The sequence below is a fragment of the Tachysurus fulvidraco genome, chromosome 2 (genome assembly GCF_022655615.1).
Source record: "Tachysurus fulvidraco isolate hzauxx_2018 chromosome 2, HZAU_PFXX_2.0, whole genome shotgun sequence".
Lineage (NCBI taxonomy): Eukaryota > Metazoa > Chordata > Actinopteri > Siluriformes > Bagridae > Tachysurus > Tachysurus fulvidraco.
The window spans coordinates 18876836-18899321 of NC_062519.1; the positions used below are offsets into that span (position 1 = coordinate 18876836).

At 43.3% G+C, this 22486-nt stretch overlaps 2 protein-coding genes and 1 long non-coding RNA gene across 5 annotated transcripts; 1 reads left to right on the forward strand and 2 right to left on the reverse strand.

The window, feature by feature from the left end:
- Nucleotides 1-5279: 5279 nt before the first annotated feature.
- LOC125139370 (ADP-ribosylation factor-like protein 8A) lies at nt 5280-9358 on the reverse strand. The gene is made up of 7 exons (XM_047802967.1): nt 8839-9358; nt 7614-7694; nt 7275-7348; nt 7034-7127; nt 6508-6575; nt 6356-6426; nt 5280-5377 (listed from the first exon to the last, which is right to left on the reverse strand). The coding sequence occupies exons 1-7, from the start codon at nt 8959-8961 to the stop codon at nt 5328-5330; spliced, it is 561 nt and encodes a 186-aa protein (XP_047658923.1). The 5' UTR covers nt 8962-9358; the 3' UTR covers nt 5280-5327.
- A 1488-nt stretch (nt 9359-10846) lies between these two features.
- LOC125140268 (bombesin receptor-activated protein C6orf89 homolog) lies at nt 10847-19476 on the forward strand. Of its 3 annotated transcripts, none has more exons than XM_047808878.1 (8): nt 10847-10917; nt 16325-16933; nt 17402-17570; nt 18000-18136; nt 18261-18406; nt 18485-18620; nt 18861-18984; nt 19063-19476. In XM_047808878.1, the coding sequence occupies exons 2-8, from the start codon at nt 16745-16747 to the stop codon at nt 19182-19184; spliced, it is 1023 nt and encodes a 340-aa protein (XP_047664834.1). In that variant the 5' UTR covers nt 10847-10917; nt 16325-16744; the 3' UTR covers nt 19185-19476. The 3 variants fall into 3 exon arrangements, with proteins under 3 accessions (XP_047664834.1, XP_047664829.1, XP_047664842.1); XM_047808873.1 differs by having other exon boundaries at nt 10851-10967; XM_047808886.1 differs by lacking the exon at nt 10847-10917 and adding an exon at nt 10965-10985.
- LOC125140270 lies at nt 19430-21541 on the reverse strand. The gene is made up of 3 exons (XR_007139556.1): nt 21058-21541; nt 20720-20964; nt 19430-20364 (listed from the first exon to the last, which is right to left on the reverse strand). It is a non-coding gene; the product is annotated as an uncharacterized LOC125140270 (long non-coding RNA).
- Between the last annotated feature and the right edge of the window lie 945 nt (nt 21542-22486).

A 22486-nucleotide genomic window follows, 5' to 3' on the forward strand; every position in this document is an offset into this window, starting at 1 on the left:
AACATGCATCTAATATAAAAACAGATCCGGATAACCGACGAAAACCACAGCTCAAACACACATAGCACAAAACACAATCACGACACACACACTACATTCACTAACACACTAGTCTAAGGGCACACCCACACACGGAAGAGGCACACACACACACAGCAACACGCTCACATACAGTAAACACTACAAACAAAAATCAATACACATCACTCGCTCACAGGCACACACTCATACACTCTCCATTCATACGCCCACAAAGCATTCGATTACCATTCACATTCAATTACATTATTGATTAGTACATGGATATGGGAGCGAGCACACAGATACAGCAGGGGACGGCGGGACAAACACACACACAAACATTAGGCACTAGACACTAATCCAACATCGACATAATCTACCACACACTACTACCTTCTAATTATTATCACATACATAACAGCACACACGACAACTAATCAATAAAATAATATACAATGACGCAAATGACGAAACATAGTCACATGCATACAATAGGTTCATGATGAAAATTAAGTTATCTGTGAGACTGGGTTGAAGTGTAGATTCAGTGATTGAGTCTTAGTTTCCTGAGCTACTTTGTATAGGATACCATACGTCCTGGATATCTGTGTGTGTGTGTCGGGTTGTGTGTGGGTGGGGGGTGTGGGGGGTGGGTGTGTTAGTGTTTGTGTAGATGTGATGCTGTTTTGTTATGAGTGTGTAGTTCTTATATGTAGTGTTTTATAGAAAAGAGGTAAATCGTGTCTATATGTGGGTGTATGATGTATGTTAGCGTATTTGTGGGGTTGAGGACAGGGGTTGTTCTGTGTGTGTTTGTGTGTGTGTGGTGTTTTGATCTCTGGGTAATTGAAGATGAAGAGTGCAGAGTGGTTAGTTGGGTGGTTTTATAAATGTGCTATGTGACTTTGTATGTGTGGAGAGATTTTTTTATGTGTGTGTCACCTGTGTGTGTGAGTTAAGTGTGGGGGGATTGCATGTAACTGGTTATGATCATTAATGAAGCATGTGTGTGTATTGTATGTGTGGTGGGAGAGATGCAATGAGGTGTGGAATGGTGTATAAGAAAAGGGAGGGGGGTAACAGACAATAAGCGAAACATTCACATCCTCCATGAACTTGCTGGGTCCTTCCATAGTAACCACTGCACTGTGGCCTCTATCACACTAAGTCACGTCAAACTATATTTTTCTTTAGTTAGCTCTTAGGTGTAAGTAAACTAATGACTGACCAACCGAATAAGAAGGCAGGCAGAAGACCACACACGAACACCAAGGTTTAATTCACACAGAACCAAGTTTTTGTGCTAAGGGGTGTGTGTGTGTGTGGGTGTGTGTGTGTGTTATGGTGGGTGCGAGGAGGAGAGAGAGAGAGCAGGGGAAGAAAAGAGGGCAGCGCAGAGCGAGCCAGGCCGAGCGCCGTATGTGCGCGAATTTTTAGAGGAAAGAGTGAGACCTGGATTAATGGTCTACAACTACAAGGTCGGCTCATTATGGTGTTCCGAGAGTGCCAAGGAGGAGGAAGAACCCGACAGTATGATGGAATAAGTACAATAGTAGCTTACTTCAATTAAATTCTCTTTGATGGTATATGTACGAAGGATGTTAAAGTGGCAAAGATAAAATAATTATACCAAATGCGGTGACATAACATAGGATAGACATAGTCACGGGATAACAGCAGTAAAAGTAATCAGGGATAATAGAAAAATGTTCGGGGGGGGATGGGGAATTTGAGCGGATAGACACTTCAGAAACAATAAACTCATTACTCTCACACATCTCTTATTCTCGTTTGTAAAAATCCCGGGGGGATAATAGTTCAAACCCTTTCCAACATTACTTTGATATTTTATTCATTCTATATACCTATTCCATCTACCTATAATCAGAAAAAAGCGATTGACCTTCTAGGGGTCCAAAAATTTTTATCGGAGATTCTTATTACAACATCATATGCTGCAACGTTAATAGTCTGCTAGAGCTATGCGTTAAAAGGTTCCTGCACCGTATACTCATAGGGGATAAAAAATGAAGACCTGTTTTGTGACCTGTGCCCGAGCGGAGTGATTTTAAATCTGAATTACTTTGCCTTCAAGCTCGGGAAGGGTAGGGAAATTTGTGGTAGCGCACTAACAAAAACGTCGTGCTTAAAAACCGTTAAAAGAAACAGTCAGTGTCAGATATAGAAAAAAGTTAAAGGGAAGGGTCGGGTAAAAATCATGGGAGCCGATTTGTGTAAAAGTGTGAAAATTGTATCGTGCTTCTGCAATCATCTCTGAAGAAAACTAAATAGGGACGATCACTCTCATCTACTCTCTGATTCATCGTCGTAGTGGGGTAACTCTACTCCACTTCCTCCGTCTCTGGAACAACTCCTCTATCATCTCTATCTCTACTCTCTTCCTTTTCAGTACTTTGAAAAACTGGCCTCGTAAGTGGGATATAAGTGACAAATAGCCAGAAAAAGAGATCCAGAATGGGCGAACACAAGGCAGTGAACAAACAAACTTTTTACCTACCTGTGGATCAACCTGAATTTAAGATGGGAACGCCCCCTGCATCATAACAGGGGTATTGTGTTAGCGCTGATCTACTACACTCAGCACTGGAGCTCACATCTCAGTTTATTGTGGTTATTATGAGATCAAAAAGTGCTGTGAGTCACATGATCAGTTTGTGATATGGCTGATGACTTAGAATTTAAGCTCCACCACCCATATTAGACCAGAAACGGCATAAAAACTTAAGACTGATTCGTGTTACAATATCGACTGTGATACATGTTTTGACTCCATCTGGACTCAATGCAAGAAGTGGCATTGATCGGGAGAAGAGACCACCACACTTCTCTCTAATCATGGAGTGTATTTTATTGTCAATTTCATCACAGATAAAGAGAAAACGGTCACAACATTTTGTTTCTTTTGGGTCCTACTCAAAGTCCAGTCAAGAAGCAACCGGGTTGGGAGAAGGTGTTTATGTTGTTGTTATATTACAACATCAAGTTAAAATCAGAGAGAAATCCGGAAGGAAAAAAAAGGGTAGTGGGAGTGATAGAAAACGGCAAGGGAAGTAAAAAGTCAAAGGGCAGGAAGAAGAGGCAGAGGCATGGTGTGTCTGAAGAAAAAAAGGTGGCTGAGGAGCTGTAGCACAATGTGAAGGGTAAGCTGGGCGCAAGATATTTAAGCAAAACACGGCAGATGAGTGGGATGTGTAGAAGGGCAGGGACGAGGAAATTGACGAAAGGGCGTAAAGTAGAAGTAGAACTAAAGAGGACAATGGGGGGGTGTAAAAATGGAAGTAGGACGTGAGCAAGAGATATCTGAATTCTGTAGACAAGAGCTCCCACTACGGTTTAAGGATTAAGACTGGTGAAGAATGGAAGGGGGGAGGAAAGGGGAGCAGTGAATTGGAGAGAAACAAAGAGAAGGAAGGAGGGAGGGGGGAGGGACGAAGGAGGGGAAAGACAGGGGGAAAGAAAAAGAAAGCAGACAAAACACAAAGCACAAAAGAACCATTACAATAACGGAATCACAGCGGGGGAGACATAAAGGGGGAAAGAATGAGGGTTGGTGCAAGGTGAAAGGCGAAACAACTAAAAAGATAGAGAGCGCAGGAAGCAGAGCCAAAGGGGGGGGGCCTGGGGGGGGGCACCCTGATAGAGGAAAAACCATGGAGCGCAGACGGCAATAGAAAAAGGGGGGAAATGAAAATTGAAAGAGGGGGGGGGGAGGGTTAGGGAATAAGATGAGCAGGGGGGTGCACGGATTATTTAATATCCCGTATAAGAGTGAAGCACGAATCCTTAGTAATTGTGTTAGTCCGGGGTCCTTTTGGCAAAAGGTGAAGAAGAACTGGAAAACACTAGGGGCTGAGAAACTTTAAACTACTGCTGGCGGAGTAAATGCGGTATGTGATTCGACAAGGGATCATAAAAAAGGCGCAACATAGAATATTAAAGGTGTGGACTAGGGATCTTCAGTAGTCGCGATGGCAGGGAGGAGACAAGTTCGCACACTTAAGGGAGTTGAAAATAACAAAGGAAAATGGGTAGGTAAGCTAGCTGGGCATAGAAACACACATGGCAATGGCGTTTATAATCCTTTCAGTTGTTCATCATAGAGTTTAAAGATCTCAGGGGTAGTAGATCTCAAACTCAAAATGATCACACAATGAGGGGTTACAAACTCGAGACTCAGGAGAATGTTTCGCACTGGGGGGGATGTAAGGAAATGTTCGGAAGGTATCGATAACTGGAGCGCGAAAGGAAGGACACGAAGCCTGTTGTGTGTGGTGTGGTGATGGTGTGGGGGGAAAGACACAAGATGTGGCACACGCGAACTGGTGTGGTATGGGGAAGTGAAGTGATGGCAAATACTGGGACTAGGACAGTAGCACCAAAGAAACACAACACAGCACGAGCCATCAACACAGAACACACACAACCCACACACAATAGGCACGCGGGGGGTTAATTATAGAAAAAGTCTAGACGCCACACCACAACAAATCACGGGGAATGCAAAAAAGTGGGATAAATGGCGAACAGGATAACGGGGGCAACGCATAAGAGTTAAAGGAGGGGCGTTTGAAGGGGAACGGAGGGACAGTGCATGAACAGAAATTAGTGTGGAACAAACGAAAGGGGGGAAGGGAAGGGCCTGAAAATTCGGGTAATCTAATGAGGGGTGCAATGGGTGGAGGGGGGGGGACAAACGGGTATTAATGTAATAATTAAATATGTGTGATTAATAAAAGATAAAACTAACGCAAGTTACAGCACACTAGCGGGACAACGACCCCACGCCACTTTTCTCATACTAGTATTTATTATGATGTTGTTTGCCATGAGTTTCATATCATGTTTTAAACCTTCCTCCTTTTCATTTATCAGTGTTTATAATTTATGAGTTAGCACAAAATTTCGACACAGACTTATAACCACACTGAAGTGTCCTGAATGTAGAGAGTATGATTTATCCTTTAACCATTTACTGACCTATGAAAAGATTGAAACACACACACACACACACACACACACACACACACACACACACACACACACACACACACACACTTCATCTTGTAACTGAAATCCATCTGGTCTGAATTTTGTTATTATAAAAAATGAATAAAAGTTTAAAAACAAACAAACGTAAAACTGTAAACAGTGCAAATCATATTTATAACAATTTTAAACAGGAATGAAAGTCGTTTAGAGAGTTAGGGGAAGGGCATAACCCAAAGGGGGACTTGGCAATACGGGTGGTCACATGATACTGTTTCTCAAATCGGAAGTTCCACCTCTCAGCTCCGTCTGGTTCTGGAGTGCTGAATCAGCCACTGTAGTGTGATATCTAACACACACACACACACACACACACACACACACACACACACACACACACACACACACTAAATATAAAGTGATTAAACATTAAATGGAAGTAGATTAAATTTACAGCATTTAGCAAACACTTATCCAGAGCGACTTACATTATCTCATTTTTTTTATACAACTGAGCAACAGTGGCAGCTTGGTGGACTGGGATCAAACTCACAACCTTCACTCTGGTAGCCCAACAACTTAACCACTAGGCTACCACATGCCCCTCATTAAATATAGTGTGTGTGTGTGTGTGTGTGTGTGTGTGTGTGTGTCTGTGTGTGTGTGTGTCTGTGTGTGTGTGTGTCTGTGTGTGTGTGTCTGTGTGTGTGTGTGTCTGTGTGTGTGGTTCTGTGTATGTGTGGGTGTGTGTGTGTGTATGTCTGTGTGTATGTCTGTGTATGTATGTGTGCGTGTGTATGTCTGGGTGTATGTGTGTGTGTCTGTGTATGTGTGCGTGTGTGTATGTTTTTGTATGTGTGTGTATGTTTTTGTATGTGTGTGTGTGTCTGCATGTGTGTGTGTGCATGTGTGTGTGTGCATGTGTGCGTGTGTATGTCTGGGTGTATGTGTGTGTGTCTGTGTATGTTTGTGTATGTGTGCAGTGTGTGTATGTTGTGTATGTGTGGTATGTTTTTGTAGGTGTGCGTGTGTGTCTGTGTGTGCATGTGCATGTGTGTGTGTGCATGTGTGTGTGTGCATGTGTGAGGTGTGCATGTGGTGTGTGTGTATGTACGTGTATGTGTGTGTGTATATGTGTGTGTATGTGTGTGTGTGGTATGTATGTGTGTTGCATGGTGTGTGTGTGCATGTGTGTGTGTCATGTTGTGTGTATGTACGTGTATGTGTGTGTGTATATTGTGTGTATGTGTGTGTGTATGTATGTATTGTGTTTGTGTGTTGTGTGTGTGTGTGTATGTGTGTGTGTGTATGTGTGTGTGTGTCTTACCAATGTTGTCCTTCTCCTTACATGATATGGAGTAGCAGCAGATCTCCCGGTCCTGAATGGCAGACAGGTTCCTAACAAAGGGGCGGCATCTCAATTAGTGATGATGCTCATTATGATTTAGCTCATTATCAGTGTTAATGTATCACACTCACATCCTCTCGATCAGCTCCTTCTCATCCAACGCCCCATGCAGATCCCTCTTATTGCCCAACACAAGAACCTGCAGTGCGCGCACACACACACACACACACACAAACACACACACAAAACACACAAACACTCACACACAAAACACACACACACACACACACACAAAACACACACACACACAAACACACACAGACAAACTATCAAGAACTCAGATGAAGTGCTGATGGCTAACTGTATGAAGTCATTGTGTGTTGTCGCACCTGTGTATTCTCCTACACTGTGTATTAGATTGTGTTGTTGTTGGTCAGTAGTGTGTGACAGTGTTGTAACACTCAGGGGTGTTAATTGGACCACAGTGAACTGAGGTGTGGAACATAAGAACCTGCTGTGCTGAGTAATAAGCATGTAAGTGGTGGTGTGGGCGAGGCATGGGGGGAGTGTGTGTGTGTGTGTGTGTGTGTGTGTGTGTGTGTGTGTGTTGTTCTTTGTGATTATTACTCTATAATAAAGGTATATTAATAGACTCACAGGAATACCCTGAAGCTGCGGTTTGTCTAACAGGTTGTGCAGCTCGTTTTTAGATGCCTCAATTTTCTCCGGATCTGCAGCATCCACCATGTACCTGAAACACACACACACACACACGAACACACAGGCAAAAAGATCAAATATACTGTATGGGGAGCATATGCGTTGTGTGTGTGTGTGTTGTGATAATGTCGCCAATTAATGTTTTACAGTAATGTGTGTGTGTGTGGCATCTACTCACACGATGGCACTGACCCCCCTGCAGTATCTCTCCCACATACTACGGAACCTCGGCTGCCCTCCAATATCCCACAGCTATACACACACACAATAGTGGTATAAGAGTTGTGGTCAGTGCGAGAGCAGCATGTGAAGTTGTGTGTCCGTGATGCCATAAGGATCTCCATAAACATGTAATGTCAACAGATATAGTGTGTGTGTGAAAATTTAAGTTAAGAGTCCATTAGAAGAGCTTTGGGAAGGTTTTCTCCAACATCTGTCACATCTGTACATCAGAACTGGGGCTTTTAAGATTAAACACAAAACTTTAATCAGTGAAAGAATATCAGAGAACTCTCACCTTAATGGTGACGTTTCCTTTAGTGATCTTACGCATGTTGAAACCAACAGTGGGGATCATGTCCTCGCTGAATTGTCCTGACTACACACACACACAAACACACACACACACACACACAGAACTGTTAGCAAACATATCACAACACATTTTCACACTTTAGTTCAAATGTTGGAAGATTTGAAACCCAGTAGGGAGTGAAATTTAGTCCAAGGCTCAGTGTGTGTGTGTGCGCGCGCGCGCCTATGTGTGTGTCTGTAAAGTGCTTATGGTGCTGAAATTACAGTGAACAAAATTAAAGACCAACACACAGATCTGTAAAGGGGCGTGTCTATGTTAACCCTATGTGATTAAGCCCCACCCATATGCAAATTGTTACATAAAAAACTATAAAACTTGTTCTCCTCTGCCTGAAGAACCAGTGTGCGCTAGCTCTAGGCCACACGAGTGTGTTTGGAGTGAACCCCACACTGTGTGATGAAGTAGAAACTTCCAGATGATTTCTTTACACTGACATTCATGGTATTTGTTGGACTTCCTTCATCCAGAAGCAAAGAACATTTCATCTCATTTATACTCTGAGCAATGGAGGGTTGGAGTCTCTGGGATTCACCTTAACCCCTGAACTCCCAGTCCAGCAATTAGAGCGCTCTGACCGCCGCTCAGCTACACGTTACAACAACAACAGATTTCTCTCAGTGTCTCTAAACCCAAGGTCTTAGATGAGGACGTGAGGGAGCAGTGCTGAGGCCTGGTGTGTGGTCACATGATGAGGTGCATGATGTCGACTCACCTCCAGTTATTAAAAGTTCTGTATTAATAAGGACATTTGAATAAAATAGCAAAAACTCAACTGAAACACAAGACTCAAATAAACACACACACAGTGTTAAAAACATATACAAACAGTTATACACAGACACATACTCACTCATCATCATCACCATCATCATCATAGCAGGTTCAGTGAAGTCACATCTGATGTTGATAATGATGATGATGATGATGATCAGACTCCTAATGATAACACACAGACACAGATACACACACAGACACACGCACACACAGACAGACAGACACACACACAGACAGACACACACACACATATACAGACACACATACACAGACACACACACATACACAGACACACACATATATACAGACACACATACACAGACAGACACACACAAAAGACACTCACGCACAGACACACACAGACACACATTACCGCGATCACGTTGACGAATGTGGTCTTCCCGGAGTACTGCAGGCCCACCAGCGTCAGCTCCATCTCCTCCTTCCAGAACAGAGCTTTAAACCAGTCCAGGAGTTTGTTAAATAACGCGATCATCCTGGATCTGGACCTGGACCTAGATGAAGATGATGATGATGAAGGCGGTGGTATGTGTGTGTGTGTGTGTGTGTTTGTGTGTGTGTATCGATCAGCTGACTCCGGCCCGGAGGATGGAGGAAAGAGGAAAGGTGAAGGGAAGATGGAGGGATGAAACCTTCCGGCTGTAACGGAGGGAAAAAGAAAAAGAAGAAGAAGAAGAAGAAGAAGAAGAAGAAAAGCGACAGACAGCTCGGTCCACTGCGGGTGGGTTCCGAATCAAACGCTTTCTCTCTCTCGGTATCTTTGCCCTTGCTTGGGTGGGGTTTCGGACACACAGCTGATCCTAAACAATGCGGGTTATATGGAGAGGAGAAGGACAGAAGAAGAGCAGCGCATCCACACCACCAGAAAACTGCGCCCCCTTTCGCACAACAGGCGAAGTGTCTCCTTTTCCCACCCGTATTCTAAACCCGGAATTATTATCATTATTCACGCACATTCTCCATTTTGTCAACTTTAGTTATGATTAGTGACTAATGACTAATGATTAGTTTTGTGTTAATAGCGAATAAGATCTGAAATTCTCTCTCTCTCTCTCTCTCTCTCTCTCTCTCTCTCTCTCTCTCTATATATATATATATATATATATATATATATATATATATATATATATATATATATATATGTGTGTGTGTGTGTGTGTGTGCGTGTGTGTGTAAATATGTATGTGTATATGTAAATGTGTTTGTGTAAATATGTGTGTGTGTGTGTGTGTGTGTGTGTGTGTGTGTGTGTGTGTGTTTGTATATACATTTCACTCTACAGATTCTTTTTCTGAAATTAACTTGACGTATTTTATTGAAATTTTATGAACCTCCATCACATACTTGTTTTTTTGTGTATTGAGCCAGATGTATAGAACAACACACCTACATACGTGTACACACATCAGCAGGAGCCTGTGCTCAGTCATGTCATGGTGTTTGGCCTGTGACATGAAACTGTCTCCACAACCTCACCTCAGTAACGGAGTTTGGTTCCTCACCCAGTGTGAAGCTCCAACACAGATGTTTCTGTTTCACTTAAGGACTGGTTTCATCCAACATATTAAACTGATGATTATCAGCACTTGCTGGTATCACTGGTTAATCACACACCTGATGATATCACTGGTTAATCACACCTGCTGGTATCACTGGTTAATCACACACCTGCTGGTATCACTGGTTAATCACACACCTGCTGGTATCACTGGTTAATCACACACCTGCTGGTATCACTGGTTAATCACACACCTGCTGGTATCACTGGTTAATCACACACCTGCTGAAACTGTGCTACCTGACTGAGATTGGATCTTAATCGGGAAAGTGGAGGCCAACTGGTGAAGACTCTGGACTTCTGGTTGGACGTTTAAACCTGTTATGTTGAGTCGCTGCTGGTCCTCACAACAAGGCGCTTAAGTCCCAAATGTATAAATAAGACCTATTTATGTCACATCAGTGATAACGGCGTCAGGAAATAGCTTCAGTTTCAAATGGTTTTTTAAACAATATCTGTTTTCTGTTTTAAATGTTTCATGTCACTACTTTATTTTATCTATTTGTTTTGTTTTCACCGGTTTCTCACTCAATTTATTTTACAACAGTATTTTTCATTTAGTGACGAGAATAAATAAGAAATAAAGAATAAAGTCGATAAATGTATGGCATCTGACAGACGTCATTATCCACAGTACAAACACATAAATAAAGGGAAACGAACTGCATTGTGTTTAGGTTCAGATGCGTTTTTTATTCAATAACAAAATTAAATAGAAATATATAACAACTTGAGTCTTTATCCACGTCTTTATCCTCACAGTCCATCACGTGATTATAAATTCAGCCAATCACCGAATAGTGGGCGGGGCATGTTGGAATACAGGTGGGTAAAGAAGCAGTAACGTGTAAGAGGAACAGTGACAATAACGAGGTGTGGAATTTAAATGTGCAGCTCAACACCAACCAACACACCGTGTGTCTGTGAGTAGTGTTGTGCCTGTGAGTAGTGTAGTGTTGTGCCTGTGAGTAGTGTTGTGCCTGTGAGTAGTGTAGTGTTGTGCCTGTGAGTAGTGTTGTGCCTGTGAGTAGTGTTGTGTCTGTGTGTAGTGTAGTGTCTGTGTGTAGTGTAGTGTCTGTGTGTAGTGTAGTGTAGTGTTGTGTCTGTGTGTAGTGTATTGTTGTGTGTAGTGTAGTATTGTGTCTGTGTGTAGTGTAGTGTAGTGTTGTGTCTGTGTGTAGTGTAGTGTTGTGTCTGTGTGTAGTGTTGTGTCTGTGTGTAGTGTAGTGTTGTGTCTGTGTGTAGCGTTGTGTCTGTGTAGCGTTGTGTCTGTGAGTAGTGTTGTTCCTGTGAGTAGTGTTGTGTAGTGTTGTGTGTGTAGTGTCTGTGTGTAGTGTTGTGTCTGTGTGTAGTGTAGTGTAGTGTTGTGTCTGTGTGTAGTGTAGTGTTGTGTCTGAGTGTAGTGTTGTGTCTGTGAGTAGTGTAGTGTTGTGTCTTTGTGTTGTGTTATGTAGTGTCTGTGTGTAGTGTTGTGCCTGTGAGTAGTGTTGTGTCTGTGTGTAGTGTAGTGTTGTGTCTGTGTGTAGTGTAGCTTTGTGTCTGTGAGTAGTGTTGTGTCTGTGAGTAGTGTTGTGTCTGTGTGTAGCGTTGTGTCTGTGAGTGGTGTTGTGCCTGTGAGTAGTGTAGTGTAGTGTTGTCTGTGTGTAGTGTTGTCTGTGTGTAGTGTAGTGTTGTCTGTGTGTAGTGTAGTGTTGTCTGTGTGTAGTGTAGTGTTGTCTGTGTGTAGTGTAGTGTTGTGTCTTTGTGTTGTGTAGTGCCTGTGTGTAGTGTTGTACCTGTGTGTAGTGTTGTACCTGTGTGTAGTGTTGTGCCTGTGTGTAGTGTTGTTCCTGTGAGTAGTGTTGTGCCTGTATGTAGTGTAGTGTCTGTGTGTAGTGTAGTGTTGTGTCTGTGTGTAGTGTAGTGTTGTGTCTGTGTGTAGTGTAGTGTTGTGTCTGTGTGTAGTGTAGTGTTGTGTCTGTGTGTAGTGTAGTGTTGTGTCTGTGTGTAGTGTAGTGTTGTGTCTGTGTGTAGTGTTGTGTCTGTGTGTAGTGTAGCGTTGTGTCTGTGAGTAGTGTTGTGTCTGTGTGTAGCGTTGTGTCTGTGTGTAGCGTTGTGCCTGTGAGTAGCGTTGTGCCTGTGAGTAGCGTTGTGCCTGTGAGTAGTGTTGTGCCTGTGAGTAGTGTAGCGTTGTGTCTGTGTGTAGTGTAGTGTTGTGTCTGTGTGTAGTGTAGTGTTGTGTCTGTGTGTGTAGTGTAGTGTCTGTGTGTAGTGTTGTGTCTGTGAGTTGTGTCTGTGTGTAGTGTTGTGTCTTTGTGTAGTGTTGTGTCTGAGTTGTGTCTGTGTGTGTGTAGTGTTGTGTCTGTGTGTGTGTAGTGTTGTGTCTGTGTGTGTGTAGTGTTGTGTCTGTGTGTGTGTAGTGTTGTGTCTGTGTGTGTGTAGTGTTGTGTCTGTGTGTAGTGTAGCGTTGTGTCTGTGTGTAGTGTAGCGTTGTGTCTGTGAGTAGTGTTGTGTCTGTGAGTAGTGTTGTGTCTGTGTGTAGCGTTGTGCCTGTGAGTAGTGTTGTGTCTGTGAGTAGTGTTGTGTCTGTGAGTAGTGTTGTGTCTGTGAGTAGCGTTGTGCCTGTGAGTAGCGTTGTGCCTGTGAGTAGCGTTGTGCCTGTGAGTAGCGTTGTGCCTGTGAGTAGCGTTGTGCCTGTGAGTAGCGTTGTGCCTGTGAGTAGCGTTGTGCCTGTGAGTAGCGTTGTGCCTGTGAGTAGTGTTGTGCCTGTATGTAGTGTAGCGTTGTGTCTGTGTGTGTAGTGTAGTGTCTGTGTGTGTAGTGTAGTGTCTGTGTGTAGTGTTGTGTAGTGTTGTGTCTGTGTGTAGTGTATTGTTGTGTGTAGTGTAGTATTGTGTCTGTGTGTAGTGTAGTGTAGTGTTGTGTCTGTGTGTAGTGTAGTGTTGTGTCTGTGTGTAGTGTTGTGTCTGTGTGTAGTGTAGTGTTGTGTCTGTGTGTAGTGTAGTGTTGTGTCTGTGTGTAGCGTTGTGTCTGTGTAGCGTTGTGTCTGTGAGTAGTGTTGTTCCTGTGAGTAGTGTTGTGTAGTGTTGTGTGTGTAGTGTCTGTGTGTAGTGTTGTGTCTGTGTGTAGTGTAGTGTAGTGTTGTGTCTGTGTGTAGTGTAGTGTTGTGTCTGAGTGTAGTGTTGTGTCTGTGAGTAGTGTAGTGTTGTGTCTTTGTGTTGTGTTATGTAGTGTCTGTGTGTAGTGTTGTGCCTGTGAGTAGTGTTGTGTCTGTGTGTAGTGTAGTGTTGTGTCTGTGTGTAGTGTAGTGTTGTGTCTGTGTGTAGTGTAGCTTTGTGTCTGTGAGTAGTGTTGTGTCTGTGAGTAGTGTTGTGTCTGTGTGTAGCGTTGTGTCTGTGAGTGGTGTTGTGCCTGTGAGTAGTGTAGTGTAGTGTTGTCTGTGTGTAGTGTTGTCTGTGTGTAGTGTAGTGTTGTCTGTGTGTAGTGTAGTGTTGTGTCTTTGTGTTGTGTAGTGCCTGTGTGTAGTGTTGTACCTGTGTGTAGTGTTGTACCTGTGTGTAGTGTTGTGCCTGTGTGTAGTGTTGTTCCTGTGAGTAGTGTTGTGCCTGTATGTAGTGTTGTGCCTGTATGTAGTGTAGTGTCTGTGTGTAGTGTAGTGTTGTGTCTGTGTGTAGTGTAGTGTTGTGTCTGTGTGTAGTGTAGTGTTGTGTCTGTGTGTAGTGTAGTGTTGTGTCTGTGTGTAGTGTAGTGTTGTGTCTGTGTGTAGTGTAGTGTTGTGTCTGTGTGTAGTGTAGTGTTGTGTCTGTGTGTAGTGTTGTGTCTGTGTGTAGTGTAGCGTTGTGTCTGTGAGTAGTGTTGTGTCTGTGTGTAGCGTTGTGTCTGTGTGTAGCGTTGTGCCTGTGAGTAGCGTTGTGCCTGTGAGTAGCGTTGTGCCTGTGAGTAGCGTTGTGCCTGTGAGTAGCGTTGTGCCTGTGAGTAGTGTTGTGCCTGTATGTAGTGTAGCGTTGTGTCTGTGTGTAGTGTAGTGTTGTGTCTGTGTGTAGTGTAGTGTTGTGTCTGTGTGTGTAGTGTAGTGTCTGTGTGTAGTGTTGTGTCTGTGAGTTGTGTCTGTGTGTAGTGTTGTGTCTTTGTGTAGTGTTGTGTCTGAGTTGTGTTGTGTGTGTGTAGTGTTGTGTCTGTGTGTGTGTAGTGTTGTGTCTGTGTGTGTGTAGTGTTGTGTCTGTGTGTGTGTAGTGTTGTGTCTGTGTGTGTGTAGTGTTGTGTCTGTGTGTAGTGTAGCGTTGTGTCTGTGTGTAGTGTAGCGTTGTGTCTGTGAGTAGTGTTGTGTCTGTGAGTAGTGTTGTGTCTGTGTGTAGCGTTGTGCCTGTGAGTAGCGTTGTGTCTGTGAGTAGCGTTGTGTCTGTGAGTAGCGTTGTGCCTGTGAGTAGCGTTGTGCCTGTGAGTAGCGTTGTGCCTGTGAGTAGCGTTGTGCCTGTGAGTAGCGTTGTGCCTGTATGTAGTGTAGCGTTGTGTCTGTGTGTAGTGTAGCGTTGTGTCTGTGTGTAGTGTTGTGTCTGTGTGTGTAGTGTAGTGTCTGTGTGTAGTGTTGTGTGTAGTGTTGTGTGTGTAGTGTTGTGTGTGTGTAGTGTTGTGTCTGTGAGTTGTGTCTGTGTGTAGTGTTGTGTCTTTGTGTAGTGTTGTGTCTGAGTTGTGTTGTGTGTGTGTAGTGTTGTGTCTGTGTGTGTGTAGTGTTGTGTCTGTGTGTGTGTAGTGTTGTGTCTGTGTGTAGTGTAGCGTTGTGTCTGTGTGTAGTGTAGCGTTGTGTCTGTGAGTAGTGTTGTGTCTGTGAGTAGTGTTGTGTCTGTGTGTAGCGTTGTGCCTGTGAGTAGCGTTGTGCCTGTGAGTAGTGTTGTGCCTGTGAGTAGTGTTGTGCCTGTGAGTAGTGTTGTGCCTGTGAGTAGTGTTGTGCCTGTGAGTAGTGTTGTGCCTGTGAGTAGTGTAGCGTTGTCTGTGAGTAGTGTAGCGTTGTCTGTGAGTAGTGTAGCGTTGTGTCTGTGTGTAGTGTAGTGTTGTGTCTGTGTGTGTAGTGTTGTGTGTGTGTGTAGTGTTGTGTCTGTGAGTTGTGTAGTGTTGTGTTGTGTCTGTGTGTAGTGTTGTGTCTGTGTGTAGTGTTGTGTCTGAGTTGTGTTGTGTTGTGTCTGAGTTGTGTTGTGTCTGTGTGTAGTGTTGTGTCTGTGTGTAGTGTTGTGTCTGTGTGTGTGTGTGTGTAGTGTTGTGTCTGTGTGTAGTGTAGTGTTGTGTCTTTGTGTAGTGTTGTGTCTGTGAGTTGTGTTGTGTTGTGTCTGTGTGTGTGTGTAGTGTTGTGTCTGTGTGTGTGTGTAGTGTAGTGTCTGTGTGTAGTGTTGTGTCTGTGTGTGTAGTGTTGTGTCTGTGTGTGTGTAGTGTAGTGTTGTGTCTTTGTGTAGTGTTGTGTCTTTGTGTAGTGTTGTGTCTTTGTGTAGTGTTGTGTCTTTGTGTAGTGTTGTGTCTGTGTCACTTCTCTAGCTCTTACATACACACACACACACACCTGCTGTAACACACTGCTCTACTGAAACATCTCGAATGTTTATCTGTGTTTTAAACACACAACTTTTGCAGTATTTAAAAATACTTAACCATGTTTATTAATGAACACTTTCCCTCATGTTAAGGTCATGTCGGTGTGTACCAGCTGATTGGCCCATGTCATTGTTCATGTTGTGTGTGTGTGTGTGTGCAGGTCATCACGGTCGTGTGTCTTCTGCTGCTGATGGCTTTGATGTTTGTGTCTGTGTGTAGTGTTGTGCCTGCGTGTAGTGTTGTGTCTACGTAGTGTGTCTGTGTGTAGTGTTGTGTCTGAGTAGTGTGTCTGTGTGTAGTGGTGTGTCTGTGTGTAGTGGTGTGTCTGTGTGTAGTGGTGTGTCTGTGTGTAGTGTAGTGTAGTGTCTTTGTGTAGTGTTGTGTCTGTGTGTAGTGTAGTGTAGTAGTGTAGTGTCTTTGTGTAGTGTTGTGTCTGTGTGTAGTGTAGTGTTGTGTCTGTGTGTGTAGTGTAGTGTTGTGTCTTTGTCTAGTGTTGTGTCTGTGTGTAGTGTTGTGTCTGAGTAGTGTGTCGGGATTTAACCGCATTGTTGCTAACGCTAAATATGGGGTTGTCAAACTAGCAAGTTAGCTAATAGTTAGCTAACAGCTTTAGTAAGTGAGTGTTGGTTTAATTCTACTTTAAAGTGTCGGTTTATTATCGGCCAGTTTCCCTGTGATGAGCTTTATAACATCAGCTGTGTGTTTTCCTTCTGCCTTTCAGATATTCTGCATTATGAAGAATAAAGTACAGTCACGTGATCTGGGATAAACGCCCAAAAGTCTTGGTACCCCAGATCCTGTAAACACCCGACTATTGGGTTCACACACACACACACACACACGCACACGCACACACTGAACACTGTATACGGTTCACACACACACACTGAACACTGTATACGGTTCTCTCACACACACACACACGCACTGAACACTGTATACGGTTCTCACACACACACCGAACACAGTATTCAGTTCATACACACACATACACCGAACACCATAGTGCACTCCCGCTATCCCACAATGCACAGCAACAGTGTAACTTGTCATCGCTCTTTGGTTGTTTAACTGCTCACGTGATCATAAGAAACTCCACATAAGTCCGGGGTCCCGTCTGCTGTCTGTCGCTCCCCTCGCCATGGGCACCACACTGAGTGAACCCTGCATCTACGACAAGCTCTCGGAGAGCATCGACATCCTGCGGCAGTCCGGTTACCGGTACGGCATGTCCGAGAGAGAGATCGAGAAGTTCATAAAGCAGGTCCTGGAGACCAACGAGCCGCGCAGAGAGCCGGCCCAATTCCCCGTCCTGAGGGCCTCCATCAAGGTAGTGAGCTCACCGTCCAGGTCTCAAATCACAGCTCACACTCAGAGGACACTGTGCTGACCATCATCTCCATTTATTAGGTGTACAGGTGTTAATCACAGCACCTGGGGATAAATGAGTGAGATGAAGATGAATCCTAAATAAAACACACCCTAGGTGTCATGCACACAAGCATACACACACACACTCCTTACACCTATACAACACTGACCCACAATCAGTTTGTTATTCTTTCCTTCTTTCACTTCTCAAGCTCTTACATACACACACACACACCTGCTGTAACACACTGCTCTACTGAAACATCTCTGGAATGTTTATCTGTGTTTTAAACACACAACTTTTGCAGTATTTAAAAATACTTAACCATGTTTTTTAATGAACACTTTCCCTCATGTTAAGGTCATGTCGGTGTGTACCAGCTGATTGGCCCATGTCATTGTTCATGTTGTGTGTGTGTGTGTGCAGGTCATCACGGTCGTGTGTCTTCTGCTGCTGATGGCTTTGATGTTTGCGTACACTCAGTGTTTACCTACGTCCGGCTCGGTCGGCGCAGCAGAACAGTACAACTGGTCGTCGCCTCTGAGTCACATCCGACTGCTGTCGTTGCCCATCGCCAAGAAGTACAACCTGCACAGTAAGAGCGGCGCCTCCACTGGACATCTGTTAAGTGTCATGTACACATTCACTCCTGATCCTCTGTAACCCTGCACTTACCCCAATGTCGAGACAGGAAATGTGTGGGCTACAATTTACTGAACTGTGATTTATTAGAGTGCAGAACTTCCTTTGAGTAGATTAACTAACTCTATTAACACACTCTCCACAGACCATCTTTACTGTTCAGAACTTTCTGACCATCAGATGTGGTTGGGTACAGGCAGGAACTGAAGCTGTGAGACTCCAGAAAACAAAAGATCAGAACTCACCTGAGCCTCAGTCAGAGTTTCACAAAAGTTTCAAGTTTCACAAAAAAATATGACTCTGAAACCTGAACGTTTAGAATTAAATGACTTAAAATGCACAGTGAAGGTGTGTGTGTGTGTGTGCGTGTGTGTGTGTGTAGGTTTCCATGCGTGGTGGAGCATGAGTCACACGCTGCTCAACTGCTCTGGATGTTCCACTGTTTCTGCGGTGTTCGAAGTGTCCACGTTAATAAACAATGAGTCTGTTCACAAACACACACGACCTGTGCTAGTGAAGGTGAGGGAACACACACACACACACACACACACACACACACACACTTTCATCACACCTAAAGCACCGACCCACAATAAATGCATTATTTGTTTCTTTCTCTTCTCTCTTCCCTGCACACTCACAGGGTGGAGAGTCTCTGTGTTTGCGGAGGCAGCAGCTGGAGGCGCTTCACTCATCACACTTTGGCTGTCTGTCTGTCCTGATGGAGGAGAAGGAGGAACTGATGTCAGAGGTTTTCCCTCAGGGACCAGCCAACTTCAGCCTTCTCTGGTGCTGCACTGCTCCTGTCTTTGTTACTCCACCTGTCTCCATCTCCCTGACGTTAATCAACTCTCTGTTTCTCTGCAGGAGGGTCGACCCTGAGTCGAGGGATAACGTGTTTCACTCACTCTTTCCTAGTGCACTACTGTGCCCCCTTACGCAGAGTGTAGGAAGGACAGTGCAGCGCTGTCGAGTCACACACAGCACCAGCTCTCAAAGCAGAGTGAGAGAGTGTGCGTGTGTTTGACAGAGTCTGTGTGTGTGTGTTTGAGAGAGCGTGTGTGTGGGTGTGTGTATTAGACTGATTGTGTTTGTTTGACAGAGTCTGTGTGTGTGTCTTTGAGAGAGCATATGTGTGTGTGTTAGAGAGTGTGTGTTAGTGTGTTGATGTCACATCTACATTTTTTTGTTTCAAACATTTGGATGTAAATGTATTGTGTGTGTGTGTGTGTGTGTGTGTAAGGGAGAGTGTGTGTTAGGTTGGTTATTGGTTGGTGAAGGCTTTCCCACAGTGCGTGTTTTACCACATCAGCACTGCCAAACCCACTGCAGCTCCTTTAACTTGTGGCTTGAACCGGGAGATCTGGGTGAGTACACACACACACACACACACAGTTGAATTAAAACAACCTGTGCACAGTTGCATATGACTTGTGTGTGTACAGTGTACGCAGACCCATATTTCTGGCAGCTGGAGCTGTTCCCTGGTCGAGGAGAGAACGTGGTTTGCGTCGGCTCGGCCGTGTCAGACTCCAGCACAACGCCTTCAGCGCTTCACTGTGTTTAGTTTCTTTTACACATCAGTCAGAGAAACCTGAGAGCTCCGCTGTTGCAGTGTTGGACACGTCCCACCCTCTGGCTACACATTTCCTAGCTGTAACCTGGGAACATACAAGATGACCTTTATACTGATTTCTACAGATGATGTGAGGTATTGATCGTTGGCTGTACGATATTTAAGAAACTGAACAGTTTAACACACACCACAACATTAAAGCCTTGTGCTCTGTGCTGCAGGGAAACATTTGTGTGTGTGTGTGTGTGTGTGTGTGTGTGTGTGTGTGTGTGTGTGTGTGTGTGTGTAACACATCATGTGATCAAATAAACCACAGTCTAATGTTTCACATGTGGATCAGAACAAAGCTATGAGAATTAATTCCACTGTACACGTGAAGGAGATTTGGGCACTTTGATTATTTTGGAATGAAAAATCAAGCTGTTTCATGTAAACAAATGGAACTTTGTCATCACAAGCCTGACTCTGATCTGTTAACTTCAAGTTGTTGTTTAATTCATTTATAAAGAACTTGTATGTTTATTTTAATTTTGACTATTAAATGTATTGTGTCTCTGAATAACTCACACACTCAGCTTCCCCTCAGATATAACACAGTAAAGCTGTGTGTGTGTGTGTGTGTACGTGTGTGATAGTGTGTGTGAGAGAGAGAGACACACACACACACACACGCACACAGAAAGAAATTAATGCAGAATTTGCAGTACACATTATAACAGCTCCTTGTTAACTCCCTCTCCTCAGACAGACTGTAACTGCACTGAAGGCTTACATACACACTCCCAATCCCTTTAGTCCCTCAGTGTGTGTCACTGCCTATAAACACACAACCCTTCACTGAAAACTAAACTTTTATTTTGCATTATTGTCTTGTAAAGATTGTTTTTTTTTTTTTTTTTTTAAAAATTGTCTGATTTCAACACATCCATGTTGGTTAATTTCCATCCCATTTAAGGCAAAAAATCTTCCCTTGAATGAGAGAACGGTGTGATGAGGCGGTGATGGTGTTTAAAACAACGATTTGCTCACTAAAGAATTAAGGGGTAAACTAGCTGGTTTTCTCATTAACTAATACAACACTTACCTTTAGGTGAACTGGCTTCTGGGTAATTATTGATGGTCATGTTATAGAGGACTCACCTGAGGGAAGGTGATCATGTTCAACACAGTACTGAAATGCAACCACACTATTATTATTGTCTCATCTCAGTCAAGTGATATTTAAATTGATATGAATATGCATATTTATATATATATAACACACACACACACACACATACAATACTATCTGTTAGAATCTGTACTGGTGGTAATTAGTGATTATAACTGCAGGTATATAAATATAAATAAATATGAATAAATACAGATGTATGTTTAACACATGGTGTGAGTGCATTGATGATTTCCTGCAAATTTAATTGGAATAAAAATTAAATGTTAAATTAAAACATGTAAACATCATTTACGTGTTAACACCATTCAGGGTTTATTAACAAACAAACTCAACCTTTTGCAGTAGCACAAACCTCTAAAGCTGCTGAGGAGCTGGTGGTGGTACAAGAGGGGAGGGGCTTCAGTCTGTGACGTCATAATGATTGACAGGTCAACGGGCACTGAAATGCCTGTTTTTGGCGGGCGAGTGGAGGTGCTAAAGTTCGGGAGAAGAACTAGACCCCTTCTGTGCCACCCACTCACTTTACACCGCGTGTAATGCTGTGACCTGACCAGCAGGGGGCGACCCAGGGCTTTTACACACAAACCTGTACTGGGTCTGGATTGGAAAGTTTTAGCGAAAATAAACGTTAAAAATAAATGTAAATACACGTTCATGTCATTGTTACGTTTCTTTTTTATGGGTTCTTACTGAATCTCTTCATCTGTATTAAAGCTTCCTTAGTAAACGATATGAGACAGAAAGCCTTTGTGTTTAGCCGTAAGCTGCATTAACATTAGCTTAGCCCTCCTCACTGCTGGGATAACCCCCTACACACACACAGAACGTCCTGTTCTGCCTCAGCAACAGCTTCTGATTGGCCGTGACGTCACTTCCTCTCATGGCAGCTATGTTTATAATGAACATTATATTACACAACTGTGAATAAAAACTAGCTTTACAGCAAACATTATTAACACACAAACCCAGGTTCTCTCTGTAAAAGCTCTCAATGGCTTTGTAAAGTGTGTAAAATAATTAACAATAAATATAAAACAGGAGTTATATATATATAACATTCTCTCTTTAGGATGTTCATTAAACTTTTTTAGTGACAGAACAACAAGGTTCCCCTATTTAGGTTCAGTGAAACCTTATTCTGGTATATTTCTGCTTTGTGTTCATTATTAAAGGTGTTAAAATAAAACTGAACCACGTCACATTCCGTCTGCTGTGTTTATGTAGAACATGTGGAGAAAATATTTTTACTGAAATAGTAATAGTGTGTGTGAGGTGGAATGGAATACCTTTATAAAAGAGCGTGTGGGGATTTCCACTTTCTCCTACACACACACACACACACCAGTGTGCATATAGTGGTGGTATCAGTGTGAACAGCAGGGTGGCGTGTGTGTGCTGTATGTTTTTCGTGTTTTACGTGCAGATCAGAGCTGTGTGTGAGAACACAAACTATGATTCACATGCCACTCACAGTTCTCTCACCCACAGAAGAACTGAGAGTACATCCAGTTTTTTACACATATCTCAGTTAGCAGACACACACACACAATGACCAAATGTGCTGATGTTAAATCTCAGTGAGTTAAAAACTGAGTGAGTACTGAGAAATCCTGAGTGCTGTAAACAATTTGTACACAGTATAAATACACACAAGTACAAAGTGTTCTCAACACTCCTCCAGTCAGCTGGCTTTTATGAGATTATGAGTTTGTAGTATGTGAGAAGAACATGCGTCCTTATAACATATGTTAGAAAGACAGAAAGAAAGTCCTCATGCTGGAGACATCCATCATAATAATAATGTGTAACGTGTGTGTGTGTGTGTGTGTGTGTGTGTGTGGTACTACCACATGCCTAATCATTAGTCCTGCTGAAATAAGGGTGTGTGTGAGAATGACATCTGTTGAATGTGTTCAGTGTAAACTCCTCACACACACACACACACACACACACACACACACACACACACACACACACACACACACACACACACACACACACACGGTTTAGTTTCACAGACTCACTAAGTCTGGGGCCAAGAGTACAGTCAGTATAATCTCTCAGATAGGAGTTAAGTATAATGTGAAAAACTCTGAGGTAAATGAGGAGGTAAACCCTT